Source organism: Semicossyphus pulcher, unplaced genomic scaffold, assembly GCF_022749685.1.
Source record: "Semicossyphus pulcher isolate SPU_LCO1_2020_fin unplaced genomic scaffold, fSemPul1.0.p SCAF_11, whole genome shotgun sequence".
NCBI lineage: Eukaryota > Metazoa > Chordata > Actinopteri > Labriformes > Labridae > Semicossyphus > Semicossyphus pulcher.
Window position 1 is genome coordinate 18,273,843 of NW_027211615.1, and position 18,762 is coordinate 18,292,604.

An 18,762-nucleotide genomic window follows, 5' to 3' on the forward strand; every position below is an offset into this window, starting at 1 on the left:
GTGCTCCAAATCTCAATGACGTTCAGCAAATTCCGACGCTGCTCGAAGACAATATGGAGTAACTTGAGCTCAAAGAAGCGAGCCAGAGCAGCCTTTTCCATCTGGAGCCCATTTCAAGCCAGTCTTTGGAGACTGATTGTATCTGATTCTGACAATATTCAGCTGGTAAGTATGTCTCCTTGAGTAGAACGGTGAAAGCACTCCTGAAGCTTTTCACATACATGTCATTGCGAGTCCAACATCTCATCTCGTGTTAGTAAATGTGTTGGTTTCCTGCAATGTGCATGAATAAATGAATGCCGCTGAGGGAGCTCTTGAGAGAGAGAGAGAGCGGTAAGGTAGCTATAAAGAGGAGAGCACATAAATATAAAACCTTAAGACAGAATAAAAAGGAGTTTTAAGTTCAGTATGAGCTGAATGAATGTTCATAGGAAAATTGAAGTCCATCCTTGACCGACTAACTCAGTTCTTAGATACAATGGACAACACTGAAGCTAATGTATTTTGTCAGATTAAATCATCCCTGGACGGCAGGAACACCCCACAAGAGCTGCAGGTCTGGAGATGCTCTGACCCAGTCGTCAAGCCATCACAATTTGGCCCTTGTCAAAGTCGCTCACATCCTCCTTACGCTTGCCCATTTGTCCTTCTTCCAGTACATCAACTTCGAGGACACAATGTTCACTTGCTGCCTGACATATCCCACGCACTGACAGGTGCCATTGTGACAAGATAATCAATGTTATTCACTTCACTTGTCAGTGGTCAGAACATTAGTAGTGGCATTAGTAGATCGGAGTATGCTGTATGGTATCCAACCAGAGGACCCGATCCTCTACCCAGGGTCAGTTTGATTCAGGTCCATATTTTATCACGATTAATCGCGTCAGGTTTGGGTCCCAATCCATTACAGCAGGTCTGGGATTGTCTTATCACTATTTGTAATACTAAAATGGATCCAAGAAGATTTGTAAGTAGCGCTGGTCGTCAGAGAGTTGAAGGTACTAGAGGACAGATTCCTTAATGCGGTCCTTAAAGTGGTCTAACCACTTGGTCTAGTGACAGTTCCTCTGTCTGGGCCTCCTTCATGAGAGTTGCAGACAAGACGACAAGAAGGAAGTTCTGTTATGTGTATTACTTGTGGCGAAATGTGACGGTAGGACTCAATTTAGCCAGGTATGTCCCAGCAGCGCTCATCATTTTGGTCTCTGATTTTGGACCTGTGCAGACCTGTATGGATTGGTGGATCTCACTCAAACCAGGAGATTGTTTTGCTTCTCTTGACCAATGTCATTTGCGCTTTATATCCAACATCATTGTTGTCAGCCGGCTTGTCCTTGGTTGGTAAAATTTCTATCTGCTTTTGTACCTTCCTTTCAAGCTAACCGCGCAGTGACCCTTGCGAGACCACCGCCGTTCTGAAAAGATCTTTGAGAAGTGTGAAGGAGAAATGCCCGAGTAGAAAGCAGGGGAAAAGTGCTGTCCACTTCCAGCAGCTGCCACGTGGTATTATCCCTGCTTCACTCATGACATCTTCCTTTAACCTCACAACCTCTGAGTCCTTCCCTTCCTCTCATCCCTTTTCTCGCCTTCAGCAGACCTCACATAAAAAACTCCTTGTGCTTTTCCTTCTACTCTCTCTGCTTTCCTTCCCCTCATCCACACAGTCGCTTCATCAATTCCCCCTCCGCTCCCTCCCTCCCTCTCCTCATCTCATCAACTCTTCAGACACTGTGTCTCACTGGAGCTCCCATTACAATGCCCAGGGTGCATCACCGCTCCATCTCCCTGTAATGGATTTCCAATGCTTCGACCATCTTACCTGTCACGTGGTCTTGTCTCCTCCCTGGGCAGCATCACTCTGTAAGCTGTTTAGAAATGCATGAATCCTCTCTGTGTTATTGTACTCGTTCCATCATTACTCACTCCCCAGACGGAGCAGCAGAGCACGACCCCCACCTGCTTCTCCTGCTGCACCGAGTCAAAACCGTGAAGACTGCCGCTGCTCCGGAACAGCAGCTTATCACGAGATTGACTAGCTCGAAACGATATAAGAAATTGAGTCATTATGCGGGGTTATAAAATAAGGTGGTGGATAGGAATGCAGGTTATTGTTCTAATCACCCCTCAGTAAGTGGGAAATTAACGGCGACGAGTGAATTTGGCTTTGTAGCTGCACCAGAATGTGCCAAATTCCTTGACAGTACCACGGTGCCAGATTATAAAATGTGAGTGCAAATTCTTCTCTCATTGCTCACAATCAACAGCATTTTAATTAGCTGTGAAAAAGCGATTTGATACCCTGGATTTGTATGCTTTCCTGGGAACCCATCCATGCTCTGTCACCCTGAGAGTCTCCATTCAAACCACGTTCATCAATCTTGAGAGTTGCTTGATTGTTTTCAATATACTCTTAAACTGAACATTAGCATACAGACACACACATAGTGACACACAAATTGATCTACTATTCAAACCCTTACTCCCATCTCTTGTCGTACAGGCACCATGGTTAAATGTCAATCACTTCAATCACCTGAACCAATTTAAGTCCAATCCATAACAGAGTTCTTGTCTGCCTCCATCCAGACAGTGTCTGATTCATGGCTGGGCTCACACCCACTCGTGGCTTTCATTTCAGTGCAAAAATAAACACTTACAAAGAATTTCATCACCCCAAAAAATGCCCACCTCTGTCCTTTAGGTACGCTGCTCATTGTGTTCCCACAGCCTCAGCAGACAGAAACAAGAACAAAGTCTATTGTGCTTGATTCAATACTTTGCACAGAAATGAAACAACTATAAGGGATCTGTTTTCATGTACATATCAAAGTACATTGGCCAGGAACGCAACTGAAAAGAGTTCATGTTGGGCTTACCTTGGGCGATTTGGTGCATTTTCCATTTCTGGCATCTTTTATGTACGCTATATCCAGTAGGTCTGTATCCTGCAACAAGAAAAAGCACAAATATAATCAGAATCAATGTCAACCAAGAGTTGATTCAAAGGTTTCAGAGTCAGTTTAGGACACAAAGGCACTCCGTGCACATGGGAGCTGTTTGGGATCCAAGAACCTTTCAGCAGCCTTTTCCGTTTCCAAACCTGCCACCTGTGGCTGCAGGGATTGTGTGTTTGTGTGTGTTTGAACAACCACAAGCGTTTATGGACACACATCAGCCTCAATACCGAATGCCATTTGGGAGTCGTTTCGAGTGGATGGATGCAATCCTAATGACACTTTCCTCTGCGGAAGTGTCATTATGTTGGGTACAAAATTAGGACAAAAGTTCCCGGCACAAATGCTCAGAAGAAAATGGAAACATTTCCTCATGAAATCAGATATCAGAGTGGCGTGATGTGCCAGGCACCAAAGAAAGAGGTGCTTATGTTTCATGACGGACAATATATCCTCAGCTGTGACACACCTCTGGGATCACTGCTGGCAAGGAAAAAAACAGATTGGATATTAAACACTCTGCGGATCCACAAAATGTGCTGTGGCATGATGCTCCACCATAGCTTAGCTGGAGCCAGCTGTGTGAGAGAGAGTCATGCGGCAAAAGCAATAAAGCGATCGCCTTGATAATACTGAAAATACAAACATTAGGATTTAACCACAAGGTAAAGTACGGCCCTCTGCAATAACATTGTAAACAAGTGGAAACCTTGGCTCCGCCGTTGATTCATTATTGATAGAGCCGTGTGGGAAGCCATGGCGGCGCTTCTTGTTCCATCTTACAGCACCAACATTTCACTGTTGTGATGCAGAAATATAAACACGGAGCCATGTGCATAGGGGAAAGCTTCTTGAAAGTCAAAACCAAGAGGAAACGCATCACAGATACGCAGCAATCAACATATCAAGCAAGCGTTTCATGATTATTTGAAAGCCAATAATGTGGTTAGCAGTAAATACGCACAACATGCAATCATACGAGGCCCCTGCTGCCTTCTGTCAGTCACCCCATCCCCACCCCATCAGTCTGGATTATCTCTCTCTCCATCTCTCTGAGAGGGAGCCAGGACATGAAGTGGAAAATTAACCAGAGTGAACTGTGTGTCCACTCAGCATTATCTGGGGAGACAAGGTGCGATGGAAGCTTGACTCAATCTCCAGTATCTGACCATCTCAGGGCCGTGAGATTCTGGGAAAATTGCAGCCGGCCATTCTTTCTTATCTACAAATCCATACCCACCATATTGGACCCTAAAGATGATCTTTTTCATTTAAATTCAGCAAAATTGTGTGTGTCTCCTTTAGATTAGAAAACACGTAACAGCAGATTTATGGTTTCCTTTTTGAAAGTACAACAACAGATGAAGATGGAAGAAAAATCCTTGTTTAATTCTTGAGAAAAATGAACTCAGCGCTTCTTGGAGACATAAATAGAAACATAAGTAGATGCAAACTATCGGTCGCTGGGGTTCATAAGTAATTGCTGCCACTTTGCTACATAAGATAAACAGCCTGCGTGTGTCTCCATACAAGAGGCAGACATTAAAGCACTTTTCTACTGCTGTAATCCACAAAGGACAAGTTATGCCTTTCCTGCAGTAGGTAGCATCAATTAGGCTGCCCCTGTTTGCGCAGAAGGAGCCTCTGAGTCAAAGGTTAACGCCTACATCGGGACTGCAAATGCCTGCCTTTGAAGTCTCTTTAGAGAGATGGAGCTCCGCATGGGGGCCTGGCGGAGCAGTGGGGATTCAGGAAGCAGCTCGGCTGATGGGGTCCGTTTTTCTGTGCCCTCCAGCCCTGCACTGTTAACACAGCTCCGAGTCTCTGCAGCATTATAGGTTAAGTTTTAACCCATAGAGCCAACTCATTAAAAGTGAAACAAACTCTCTTATGGGTGACAAGCTGCTTACACAGTGTGTGACTAAGATGTTACACGTGTAGCCATTACCGTAACATCCAAAAGGCTGTGTCAGCGCTTGCTGCAGAGGCTTACTCATTGTGCAGATGTAAATAAAAGTTGATGCCAGTGACGTTTTATTAATATTGACTTGGATTTGTAAGTGCAGACGCTGCACAGCGAGTTAATTAAAGTACTTTCTTTCAGTCTAGCGGTCCAGGAATTATTTCTCCCGTTTAATTTCTACCATTTATTTCCTCTGACATGTGTTCTTTATCTGCTCATTTCTGTCACCGCTCTTTATTTATCACTTTGCCCCTCAATCTGTCTTCCTCCCTTTTCCTTCCCTCCCTCTCTCAGGGCATTTGTGTGTGCTTAAAAAACAGCGAGCAAGGATTCAAAGCTTATTAGGATCCACGGCACGTCCAGGCAGGGAGCAGGACCAGCGGGAGAGAAACGTACAGAAATTAATGAACATGCGTAACATGCGCTGGCCCTGGGCTCTGTTTTCTGTCTGTTTGTCAGGCTTCTGCTCATGCAACATCTGCGCCATACTGCCTTCCTTTTAAAATTAAACCCATTCCTTTTCCAAGTCAATAGACTGATGTCTTAATGAAACTTTGCGGGGAATTCATCATCCACCTCTTAGTCATTCGGCTGTCAAATGTGCCGCTGCTTCAGGCCCTTTTTATATCTCACATAAATGCCATGCTCTTGTGTTGGACCACTCTTTTTATCCTTTAATTCAAATAACACTGTACTCAACAGTGTATGAAATGTGCTACATAAACCTTGACTTGAGGCTTAGCCTGGAAAAAAGTCTGCTACAAGGTGCTTTGAATAAAACAGTCCTTACTGAGTACGTACAATGGGTGCTCGCAGAGTCCGGGCTGGTTGCTTTTTATAACAAGGTAGTTCTTTTGCCCTTTAAAGACACAATTTCTCACAGCCTTACAGGTACAAGCAAACGAGGAATGAGCAGGTGTGAGGAAAAAAAGAAATGAGAGAGGGTAAAGGAGACGTGGAATGAAAGGTAGAGACGGAGAGAAAAGTGGATAAGTGGAAGTGGGCAGACTGAAAGCAACAGGTTAGTTTGCTCATTTACCAGCAGCATGGTTGACAGCCTCGGGGCTCAAAATGGATGTGCGCTCCGCAGGGCTCGGGGCCTCTGCTGAGCAACGGAGACAAGGAGGAAAGAAAGAAAGAGAGGGGGAGGAAGGAGAGGAAGGGGGAGATGTTGAAGAATGGACTGTTTTGTCTTTTGTACGGGGGCCAGAGAGGGGAAAACTTAGATTTTAATTTGCTGTGCTTTAAAATAAAAGGAATAAAGTTTTTTTGTATTTGAATAATAAAAAACCAACACAAAAGAGACACAACAGATCATAAAACATCTAACGGTTATTTCCACTGCGTCATGTCTCATCCGCAGGCCGGCATGTCTCTGTCAGACTGCTAGCTTGCAAGTCAGCTGTGGTTAACTTACAGTGCAGCTGACAGGCTGTCGGCTTGTGTCATGAGGTCACTCAGACTATACTGGTGTTACATGTCAGGGTGTCCCCTAACCCCCTCATGCCATCTCCCGGACCAAAATAAGCTCTTATAAATACAGTCTGTATGCCAGGACTGTTTGGAAGCCTGGGGAGGGTCTTGGTGCTATTTTTACAGCTTATGCAACTACGAGAAAGGTAAAGTAAATTTGGGCCTTTGCGTGACGCGGCGCTACATGAGACGAGTGCACAACAAAGTGAACCTCTTGCATGTATAATAGTTTCAAACTCCACTAACTCAGGGTCAGACAATTCTAGGCATGGATGTGTCACCCCCTTACTGTGGTACAAAACACGCTAAAGCCGACGCAGGTGCTGTGCCTGTCCTTGTAAGTGGCCCTCCAGTGACACTCGGCAGCCAGGAAACATGTACTGTAACAGGGGAAAATGGTGCGTGGAGAGCTGTGCTTGAACATGGTTGAGAGTCACATCCACTCACCTGCTCCACTCCTGGGTTCCTATAGAGCGACTCTAACAGCCCCGCAGCGATTAAGTCACAAACCTCCTCACCTGAAGGGGCCGACTAAAGGGACAGAGAGGGAGAAGGAGCTCCGTTCAGGCAGACGAGAGAGGAGGAAGCATGTGTGTAGGAGGAAAATCTTTGTGGACATTTTGGATGAATATTTCTGCAGCTGGTTAGCGCTGTTGCATCACAGCTACAAGGTTCCTGGTTCGAATCCTGGTTCGGACGTAGTGGGCCTTTCTTCCTCCAACTGTTCCAAGACATGCTCACTTAATTGGTGACTCTAAAATTGCCAGTAGGTGTGAGCGTTAGGTTGTCTGTCTCTATGTGTCTCCCTGTGACTGACTGGTGACCAGTCCACGGTATAACCCGCCTCTCGCCCATAGGATAGACTCCAGCCCCCTGCGACCCTGAACAGGATAAGCAGAGTAGATAATGGATGGCTTTCTGCAGCCTCTAAAGATGTTGCACTAACGTTTGGAGGTCTGCTTCCTGTCCTGTCATTAGTCTAAGATGGCTTAACTCAAAACTCACAGGAGGAGCTATTACATTTTAAATGATGTCCACGGATTAAACTCTTTATTAGGCAGAATAAAGTGACGAGTGACCGCCAAAGTGGGAGAGGAATTAGATATGGCATGCGACAAAGGCCCCGAGCCAAATTGGAGGGTCTGGCTTTGCCACAAGGCTGCCCGAGGGCCTATTTGTACTGAGCAACTCATTTGCTCTGTTTTACACCCCCCACCCTGTTCCATGTATCCAGCTCTCTCCCTTCCCTCTCTTCCGCTGCAGAAAATTCATATGAAATGTTCGAAGGAATCAACGATCTTCTATACGCAACCACCAAAGGCCGATTTCCCATTACAGTTTGAATAAAATGAATTTTAATAGAATGTTCCTTCTGGTGTAATAAGGTCAAATCTCTCTCAATAGAAAATAAATTCTGCACCATAGATCTGTAAAATGGATTTGGAACTCGCATTAGCTCAAGTGAAGCCTTCGAGTATAATTAATAAACCTAATTTCTATGCACAGTTGAGAGTGCTGCGTAAGTATCTACTCACAGAGGCGTTCCAAACACTGGTCCCTCTAACCTTTACGGCTGCTAAATCTGACTTTTTCAAGGGTACAGCCCTCTCTCTCTGTAATGTAGTGTGCGGATGCAGAGATCTCAGCCTGGCATTCCTCGCACCAGCCCCCCCTGTGGGAGCAACACAAGTTTCCCCTCCACACTTTGGCTGTGTACTGGTGTAAATTATGCAGGAATGTCTCCAGCTTGTATCAAGCTCTACCTAACCCGTGCACTCCAGCGGTCCGGTGAATGCCAGCATGCTTTTGAGCATCTTAAAAAAATGTGATGCGCTGAACTGCAGCTTTACCTGCCCTCAATTTGGCTCTGACATTTAAAAGACAGTTGGAGATTTGTCACAGGAGAAGCTGTGAGAGAACGTGTTTCACTGAAGCATTAAACCAGGGCTGAAAACTGACAATTATTTCTGCATTTAATCATCAAGTGTAGTTATTGTTCTGTTATTCTTTTAGTGTATTAACTGTCCATCCTGATAATCATCACACAGGAGAGGCTTGATAGCTGACGAACTGTTTCAGCTCTATTTGGCATATTATGCGTTTATTATGAGTCGCTTCTTTGTACTTTTGAATGTGTCTTTTCTGCTCCCTACCCACCTGGCAGCAGGTGCAGTCACTCCTGGTCGGCATATGAGCCTTTCTGTTTTCAATGAAAAACGTTTTTGTTCATTTAGCCTCCACATGTGGGAAAGAGTCTTGTTTATATCTCTGTTAAAACTGTGGAATTACTTTTGCGTTCATGTCTGTGAGAGAGGGTAGGCGGAGCTAAGCGGCTCCCTGTGTTGGGAGTAAACAGTAATCTACTATGGCTGAACAAACAAAGAAAAGATCGATGACTACAGATACAACTTCAAAAATAAGTGAAAATCCAAAGAAAAAGAAACAAATTCGACGCTCAGATGAAGGCAAACAGTCTAAAAAGGAAAGCGACCGTCAGTGAGGAAAATCAAGAGTTACAACCATAAGTGCCTTTTATCACCATGAGGTGCTGCCAAATATAACGAAACTGAGAACTTCAAGATTATATCTTTAAACGGGGTACACACTGCAAGATAATCGGGCCGATTTTGAACCCGATTCCTCCCTTCCAACAAAAGTAAGTCCAGATTATTTGATGGTTCTAAAGATCATCTTGCCCGATTTCCCTGTGGTGTGAGGTAAGAGTGATTTTACTTACTTAACGCCTTGGCTGCTCCGATTTCAAATCATAAATATCAAACATGTTCAATGTATACGATCCGACATCCTGTTGTGTGGGGTGAACCCCCGAGGACAGCCGAGCAAGCTGACCGAAGGAGGAAGCACAACTCGCAGTTACAAATACAGATCGCGCTGTAACATGTACAACCCATGTTCACGCCAAGATTTTTCTTCATGAATTTTCAGTAACAACTTCACAAATTCTTCCTGCCTGTTGTCCGCCATGTTTGTTTATTCTAAAGTCTTGTTTGACCGCGAGAGATATTGCGAGATTTCCAGTTTAGAGAGTCGGACTCTGGTTGTTGGTGAATCAATCTGTGAGTGTGTGGTGTTGCTCTCCACACACTATAGGAACAAAACTGTTAAATCTATCATTATTTGTCTTCATGTGTGGGCTCTGTCACATTTTCAACTTCTGTTAAGATTTTAAAAATCTTTTAGTGCAGGCCAGGCCTTAGTTTGTGTATTGTCCAGGCAGCCATTCAGCATGCAGGGACGCGAGGGGGCTGTCATTGGGCGAGAGGCAGGGTTCATCCTGGACTGGTCGCAAGCCAATCACAGGGCAGTCTGTGTTTTGTATTGCTCTTCCCTTCCTCATCCTCTGTGTGCAGCCTGTCACTCTGTATTGTACTTGTATCTGTCCTTTAATAACTTGTTCAGTGTCATTACTTTCCAGTGTTGCAATCTTGAAGTCATGTCTCATTACTTTAAAGTAAAACATCACCACCATTCAATTTGAACACGGACAGCTCAGCCAAGTTTGCACAGACTTTCTCAACCGCTCGCAGGTAATGCAGTGAAGATAATGTGTAAACAAGCTGCAGAGATTGTGGAGCGATCCTATTTCAGAGCGCAGGATTTACCCGCACCTTAAGGGATCTTTTAGTTATCTTTCGAGCCAGAATCAGGATAACACACTTAGAATAAGTTTATTCACCCGGCACGCCTTGCAATACGATAAGAATTCATCATGCCGGATTTACAGCTGTTCCATTTCCACTACAGAGCCCTTATTGTGAAGCAGCACACATCAGTTTAAATGTGCCTTTTCAGTGGGTTAAGTGAGGACAGGAAGGACTACACGTGTAGAGTTCAGTCGTGAATAAACGTGATTATGTGATTTTGAGTCGGGTTCATGGTCAGACAGATGGGGAGAGGACGGAGAGATTAGAGGTCAGAAATGAGGGCCGAAAGGAGGGAAGGAGGCGAGGAAGGAGCGAGGCTATGAGGGGAGAAACACAGCGAGGCGGAGAGATGGAGGAGGGTGGCTGCGGCTGATAGTGGCTATCAGCCGCCGACACACTCCGCAAAACAACCAATGCTGAGATAAAGGCCGCAGGAAGCTTTGTTCTATACACCAGCGCACACAGGTAATACACACACGCAGAACAACAACAGAGAAAATGCACACGCACAGACTCGGACTCCTCCCTATCATCAATCTGCAGCGTCCGCTGTGTTCACTCATTATGAACAGTCGAGGACAGAGAGCGATGATGAATCCGGCTCCTCTCCTCACGCCGGTCACTGTTTTTCCCTCGCAGCGAGCTAGACCAATCAAACGTCGGACACACACGCGCAGGCACAGTGCGCGGTGACGGATGGAGCGTGGTGAGGGATACTGGAGGGAGTGCACTCCTCCCTGACAGATAGCAGAACGGAGCTGGATGACAGAGAAAGCAGGGCCGCTTCCCTCATCTGTCCATCATGCTCTCTTGTTCTCTCTCTCGCTCCGTCTTTGTTACGCTTCTGGCTGAATCTGTGCTCCCCTCCTCCTCCTTTCCTCTCTTACTCCTGCTCATGTCTTCCTCTGCCTGGACATGGACATGTGCCTCTCTCTGTCTCACTTGTCTCACCTAACCCCTCCCCGGACATCCGCCTCCTCCGCTCCTCCTAAGCCTCCCTTCATGCTTCCCTCCCGTCTTCTCACGACTTGACAGCAGCCCTCATGTCGATGGATGACGGCTCACATCTTGTCCTGTCTGATCCCCCAATGACACACACACACACACACACACACACACACACACACACACACACACACACACACACACACACACACACACACACACACACACACACGAACACTAACACACCACCCCCACCCCTTCCTCTGTCTTCTTCCGTCCTCACTCCTCCACATCATTCCGGCTCCTCTATCTCAGTGGCTTCTTTCAGGCCCGCAGTGGATGGCTCTTATCTGCTGTAGTGAAACATCTGAGACCCTTCAGAGTTCCTGGAGTGAGTGACACACACTTCCACACATGTAGAAATGCATTGACACACACACACGCACATATATGTGTGTGTGTAAAATCCCTGGAGAGGATGAATTAAGGTAATTTAAGGCCAGACGAGACACAAACACAGACACTACACTATAGGCACTCTACTTTTCCATGTCAAATATAGTTTTTAATAAAGCACAGTTTCCGCTGGGTATCTCTGCAATATCTCTTTATATTCTTTTACATTCTGAATATTAAATTCACCATACAGATGGCGGCTACGTCGGCTAAAAGCTCCACTCATCCACGCCACCTCTCTGCACTGAAGTCTACAGGCTGAGAGCGATCAGTCTGTCTGCGCGTGTTTGTGCCGCTCCTCTCCACTGAAGTCCTTTGAGATTCACTGCCACTGGCAGATACAGCGCAGCTCTGGCTCTCATCTTTCACATCACCTCATTTAGGCACCTCCTAAGTGCAATCCACAGGCTCTTTGAAGTGAGGACAAAGCGACGGCTAAGAGTAATGCATTTTTTACTTCCTTTCTACAGGCAAAGATCTCTGTGTCTCCCTCCCATGTCCGTGTCCTTTCTTCTACAAAATCCTTCCTGAAAATGAATATTGTTATCCTTCCTCTTCTACACTCCTTCCTCCACCTGAAGCAGCTCCATGAGGACTAAACAGGAGCGGGGTCAGGGTGCAGAAGTGTAGGGGGCAGGACATCGGGGTCAGTGCAAAATTATAAACTTGAATATGTTTTACTAAATTACCACAATGGAGAAAAAAAGTTTCTTCTTCAAGGTTTTTAAGACCTGTTATGTGCACATTACTTATCATTTAGATGAGTAAGTACATACTAGATGTATATTATTATGTTATATAGAGTATCTCAGCATCATTGATTAGAGCCAGAGAGACAGTTTTCTGTTACTGCTGGAGAGGAGGATTTTACAGTTTTGAACTTGAGCGTTCTCTTTGGTGGACAAACTACGTAAAGGCAACGCTGTTTCCTAAGGACCCAAATATATGATAAATATATGTGATAAACTGGAGTAAGCCTGTACACATATTTAGGGTTTTTTCAGGGCGGCTGTGGCTCAGTAGTAGAGTGGGTCGTCTCTTAATTGGAAGGTTGGAGGTTCGATCCCCTGACTGCTACAATCACATGTCGAAGTGTCCTTGGGCCTTGCTCCTGAAGGGCACAGCCATCGGGTATGAATGTGCATAGATCCTGATTGGAGGTTGGCACTTAGGCCTCTGCCATCAGTGTGTGAATGAGTGTGTGAAAGGGCTGAACCATTCTGAAAAAATATCTAATTACGATTATTCTGACTTGCATTGCAATTTCAATATGATTCTGCGACATTAACGGGAATGATCATTGTTACATCATCATTCTCTATTTTCATTGAAAGACATTAAAATGATAATGGTGACATCTCTGCAGCACCTTTTGACACACATTTCACCTGTAACAAATATTGCACCTCTTGGTTTTCTTTTTTCTTTTTAACCAAGGATCTCCTTTGGAGACGGGGCAGTCTGCTGTCGGCTGGCAGCTTTGGACTATTTTGGGGTCCTGTATGATCTTGTTAATCTCATATTATCTCACAGATTCCAGCTGCATTGCAAAGTAACTTAAGAAGAATATTTCAGACGACATCGAGGAGCGAATGTAAACATATAGAGGAGGAGGGGTCATTCCAAACGACCCAAGACGAGGAAGGAACTGTTTCTTAGCAGAGTAGGTGTATTGTGAGTTATACCAATACCTTTGAAGTAACTTATTACTGTGATTTTGACTGTACCACCCAGCCAAAAAGTTATAAGGAAAAAGTCCTGGTCTGGTCCTTCTTGTGGGTCGATGAGTGTTGGGTATGAGTGGAGAGAGGGACACATGAGAGTGGCGTGTTGCTCTCAGGAGCAACCTTTTGCCGAGACGAGTGACAGCCCTCGATTTTACACTGAGCTGAAGTGAAACCAACACTGAGCTCGGTGCGTGCTCGGGGACACGATGGGAACATTTGAAGGAGCTGACCCAAACTACACGACTAGAGGAGCTTCTTTTGTAAGAAAATGATACTAGATTTGTGGTGTTACACATTTCTTTTCACATCTTCTTTCAACCAACTCCTTTATACCCTGATCCACCGGAGGACATGATTGCCAGCTGGTTACCCCAAACATCTCTTTTTCCACCATCAACCACACTGTGATTCAAGCACAGTGCGCACAGCATTGCTAAAGACACACAACTGTTCTAGCAATGTCAGTGTATCAGTCAGATTGTAGTCATGACCCACTCCCACTCAGAAGCAAAGTGCCTTTTTATCCTCTTTAGTGTCAAAGAAACCGCAGGGAGCGATGTGTTTTTCTGCAGGTCCTGAAAGCTTTTGATCCAAAAGCAAAGACAATAGGAACACCAGCAGCGTGTAAAAGCTTTCGTTGTCACCCTGACTTCAGTGTGACTGCTAATGAACCGATGAATACTTGTTCTCCGTGCAGCCGTCTCCCTCTCTTCTAATTGGCGAGGTGTTGTTCCTCTCCCTCCTGTCATGTATCTCTCTCGAGGAAGTCTCTCTCCGAGTCGTGCTCGTATTTTAAGTATGGCAGACCGCCGCACTTCTTGTGTTGCCACCGAGTACCTCGGAGCAGTTTAAATGCGATACCTTCCTATCATTTCCATCAAATTGAATTGACTTTAGTGGGGGGGGAAGAAAAGGCGACTGACCCACATTTGTGACACACTTAGGTGCTCGAGCGGAAATGGGACGGCGAGAGGGAGTAGAGGGGAGTGTGAGGGAAATTTTGGGGGGATGAAAAAGAGAGTGATTGCTGGGAATATAACTTTTTGAATTCACTCCGACACAGTGTTTACCAGGCGGAGAACATTGAGGTGGCTGTTATGTCTGCGATTCAAAAAACAGGGTCAGTAAGGCCGCATAACGCAGGGTTTTTATTCAATTATGTTTTCTTTGATTGTTTTTCTAATTCTAACACAGTTTGTCTCTAAAAGTTGTTAATTATTTGCAATAAAAGCCAAAACGAGTCCCTCAGCGTGTTGTTAATAAGCTTCCTGACACACACTTTGGTAGAAGAGGAGACAGCGGCGAGATAATTGCTGCAGAGTACAAAGGAATTCAGCTTAAAATGAAAGCAGCGGGGTGGCAGGAAAACCCAGAAAACCCCTTAGCTGGTGGGAATCACGGCCCTCTGAAACATCCGAAGCTCGTCTAATAAAATTATTAAGATTAATGTGCATCAAAGCAATCGACATAAAGAAAAATCAGTCTGAAAGTGCCGTCTGAAGAATAACTGCGGGCGTCTGAGGGAGATGAAGAAACGCAGGGATGATTGTAAATGATTAACACGAGCAGTGACGTCCTCTGAGCTCTCTGCCATTATTAATAGTTACCATCCCACTGACCACTCCACGTCCGTCTCTGTTAAATGGAGTTAAAAACCTCTTCTTAGCAGCCGCCCACTCAGGCAATCGGTCATTGGTTTACGTGCAGGAAGCAGTGGAAATTGTTGGAAAGCAAAAAGGCCTGTAATTGCCTTATTAGCAAATGGGAGTGGAGTGTGAGCCGTCCACTGGCCTGATTCCTCAAGCAAAATGAATTACGTCTATTGCGGAGGCCGCTCCTTTATGTGACGATGGAAACAGCAGCTGGAAACATTAGAGAGGTAGAGGAAGGAAAGGCCAATGACAACTCTTCATCCATAATCAGGGTTAATAGATGAGTGTAGCGTGCGTATGTGAATAAAGAAGCCTGATACACGGTCGTGAATGTGCTGTGAGGTTTGAAGAGGCTCGTATTGATCTGTACTCTGAACATTTAAAGCCTCATTTGATGTTTTTATCAGCTTGCTAAAACTTGCGAGCTACTCTAAGTCTCTTTCAACATTCCTGAGTGGGAAGCTGATAAACTTTTGACTTCAGAGACGATTCAACAATCGACACCCTGATAACATGAACAATATACTCCATGATAACAGCCTGATGAAGGCAAAGCTAGCCCGTCAAAAATGGTGCATTTGTGTCCTTGTGTATCTTTGAGATCTTTCACTTATAACCTCGCGTTTTCATGTATTTAGCGCCTTAAGCTACTTATCCTCTCATTTCAAGGTTCACATGGTTTTAATATGTGTATAACCGACACAGGAGACCACAGACACTAAGGTATATTTGTATATTTTAATTTTACATCCGATAGTATCCACAATACCACATCTATTAAAAAAGACCTACAGGGGCGCCGGTTTAGTTCAGCGGTTCAATCGTGTGTCCCTCATACAGAGGCCACAGTCCTCCATGCGGCGGCCCCAGGCTCGACTCCCACCCGTTTCCTACACTATCCACCGTCCTCTCACTTTCTATAATAAAGGCATAAAAGGCCATGAAATAAATAGACCTACAATCAGATTTGGACTTTTCAACAGATTTTAATGCCTGGTTTCTGTAGATACATAAACCACAGCCATACTGTTAGTGGTTCTTAAGTGATGCTTGAAAGGGATTCTTGTTGTGTGAGATTTCTCTCCCAGCCTTCATTCTTCCGCTGCTGTTAGATTCTACATTTCTGAACCAGCACGGTGTGCAGGTTGGTTATAAAAGTAAGAAAATTAATGTATTTAGTTTGCCTACATTTTTTTTCTTTTTGCTGTAATATAAAAAGAGATATTGGGTATGATATTTTCATACTAGTATTGTATCGAATACCTTTTTCCCACCTAAAATGAGCATGTTGATGCAGGTTTTTCAGACCTGGGAAGCCGATTGTCTCTTTTCCCATTGCCAGTGGAGTATACTCCTGTTGGTGTCTTTTCTGCTGCGTCACCGCCTGACGTCACAAACGCGTTGGAAACAGGGTTAGTAAACAGTGAAGATGCTGCACTGGTTAGGTCCTTATTGTATCTATTACTCATTCAGTCTGTTTATCAAACTCAGCGCTGACAAATCTGGAACGATGTTCGAGCGCTGCTCGGACGGAGACGGGAGGAATTTGTAGCTGAGATGACGAGGAGTCGCAGAAGTTACCGACGGAGCATAGCATCACGCCGGAGAGGGGGCGGAGATTAGCGCGTCAACACAGGTTTAGTCTTCCAATCAACTACTGCAGAGTCATTTGACCCGGGTCTGAATGCCGATTGTAACCTTTCCCATTAAGCAAAAAAGCCAGGTGTTAGCGGGTTTTTTGACCAGTGGGAAAGCGGCTCAAGATTAAAATTCTGGTACTTAACTTTGATAATGGACACTCATTTCTATCTGGTCTAATAGTTTGCATGAAATGACATGCCGCATGTGCTGCACTGTTATTTAGTCTTTAGTCTTATTTAGCCTTATGATAATGAGATTACTGACTCAGAGTAAGCAGTGCTGTTTCATGCACTTTAACAAAACTATTTATGGTGCCCATCTCTGCTCATCCTAAGATGATTTTCTACTTCTTTGTGTAGTTGGTGAATAACTAAAACAGGTTTTGTGAATATTTGCCGTAACTTTTCATCCTCAACCTCCCCTCTGTCAGCAGAACAAAAGCCTCGCTGCTGATGTTGACATGAAAGCGTAGACACACTTAGTATTCTCTCTCGTTTGTGAGACAAAAAAGAATCATGAATTTGCCATCAAAGCTATTTTGTCAATTTTACAACATTCTTCAGAGGAGAAATAAATCACTTAAGACGTGCAATTCTGACTTTATTATTCCTTTAATTTCATCTCTGTGCTGCTGCTCTCTCAGCAGCAGAGCAGATGAAAGAGAGGAGAAAGAGAATTGGAGAACTTCATTACTGTGTGAACTTCTGACTTCACTGCACGGCTTAATTTCATCTCAGCGAGTTTGCTGTGTCATGATAAGTTAGAAGTGGTGTTGGTTCAGCACTTTGGCATATCAAGTCTCGGCTTTCCTGCACGGACTTTGGATCATTTTCTCTTTTATGCCTGATTTTACTCACTGGTAAAAAGACAAATACGTTTAGTCTGAACCGGAAACTCTAAGTGCCTCGTGGGAGTTCGTCTCTTCCTGTCTTAAACCTGCGATTGAGGATGACGAGCTGTCAGTGACGCTATAGTCTCTAAATTTGACAACCACAACTCTGAGGCGTTTATTTTCATTTGTAGCAGTGATTTCCCTCCCCTCTCTGCAGCATTAACACCGAAACAAACTGATCGTGCGGTTTGAGCTCCATCTAAGCCTCCCCACGTCAAAGCCCGGGATGAAACAGGAAGGAAGTGCGCTCTCATTGAGAGCTTGTCTACAGTGGGACTTCAAAGTCTTCTGGCTGAACGCCTTTATTTGAAAGGGCTCCCTGAGGAAAGCAGCCACCTGGCTCGGTACAGCGATGGCAGTCAAATCGCAGCAGCAGGGGGGTTTTGAGTACTTTGCGGCATCAAAAAACAAGCTGCATGGATTGGATTGTCATGGCAACTGGGCTGGGTTTGCGTTTGAAGTGAAGGGAAGAAGGAAGGACAGAAAGAGAGGGAGAGAGAGAGGGGGAGCGGGTCTCTCGGCGTACCGGTTGACTCATGAAACACACTCCTCGCAAATTTTAAATGTCAGTTCACCAGAAGCGTCAGCATCTAAATGTCTGAGCTGTAAATTCTCTGCTGTGATCAATTTAGCGTGGTTTAAACTTATAGAGCAAATCAATGAGTGAGGGATTGAATTAATCCTCTCTGACCTGGGATAACAGTATTCAGAGAAACAGTTATCACAGATCCATACTGTGGCCGACTGACCCCATCTGACCCCACGATCAAACAGTCAGGTCAAACTGTGGCACACAAGCGGACGCTCTCTACTGATCTACACGTTTTATCGACAGCAAACACACCACAACGTGAAACGATCAACTCACTGGGAAATGCTCCAGTGAGTCAGGCAGAATCATTTAAGGGGTCAGAGAAAAAAATGTTGACAGATTATTATGCCATTATTTTTTACATCACAGAAGTGCACTACATTTTTAATCTAAAGATCTGAGTGTTTCCTGGACTCAAGAACTGGACTAGTTTGAGGTGCTCTTTGGAAAGGGGTTCACAAAAGAGTTTGTTCATTTTAATCTTAATAAAAAAGGTGCCTTCGTGTTGTTTTTTCTTTAGATTTTTTATATATTTATATATACTTTTTAATTTTTAATATTATTTTATATAGTGTTGGAAACAGGGGACGAGAGAGTGGGGGATGACACGCTACAAAGGGCCGAGGGCTGGAGTTGAACCCAGGGCCGCCGCCACATCGAGGAGCCTCTGTATCTGGCCGCCAATTTAACTGCTGAGCTAAGAAGGCGCCATATTTGTACATTTTTGTATGGTGCTTCAAATTAGAGCACAATATTGGAAAAAAGTGACGTTAGGATAACTTTTTATACCAGATATTTA

General features: G+C 44.6%; 1 protein-coding gene across 1 annotated transcript in view; it reads right to left on the bottom strand.

Annotated features, from left to right (window-relative positions):
• Positions 1 to 18,762, bottom strand: part of plcb1l (phospholipase C beta 1-like) — a 132,268-nt gene that overhangs the window by 90,669 nt on the left and 22,837 nt on the right. Inside the window, exon 3 of the mRNA XM_069687021.1 lies at positions 2,880 to 2,948. Within this exon, the coding sequence (XP_069543122.1) occupies positions 2,880 to 2,948 (69 nt within the window). The remainder of the gene's footprint in view (positions 1 to 2,879; positions 2,949 to 18,762) is intronic.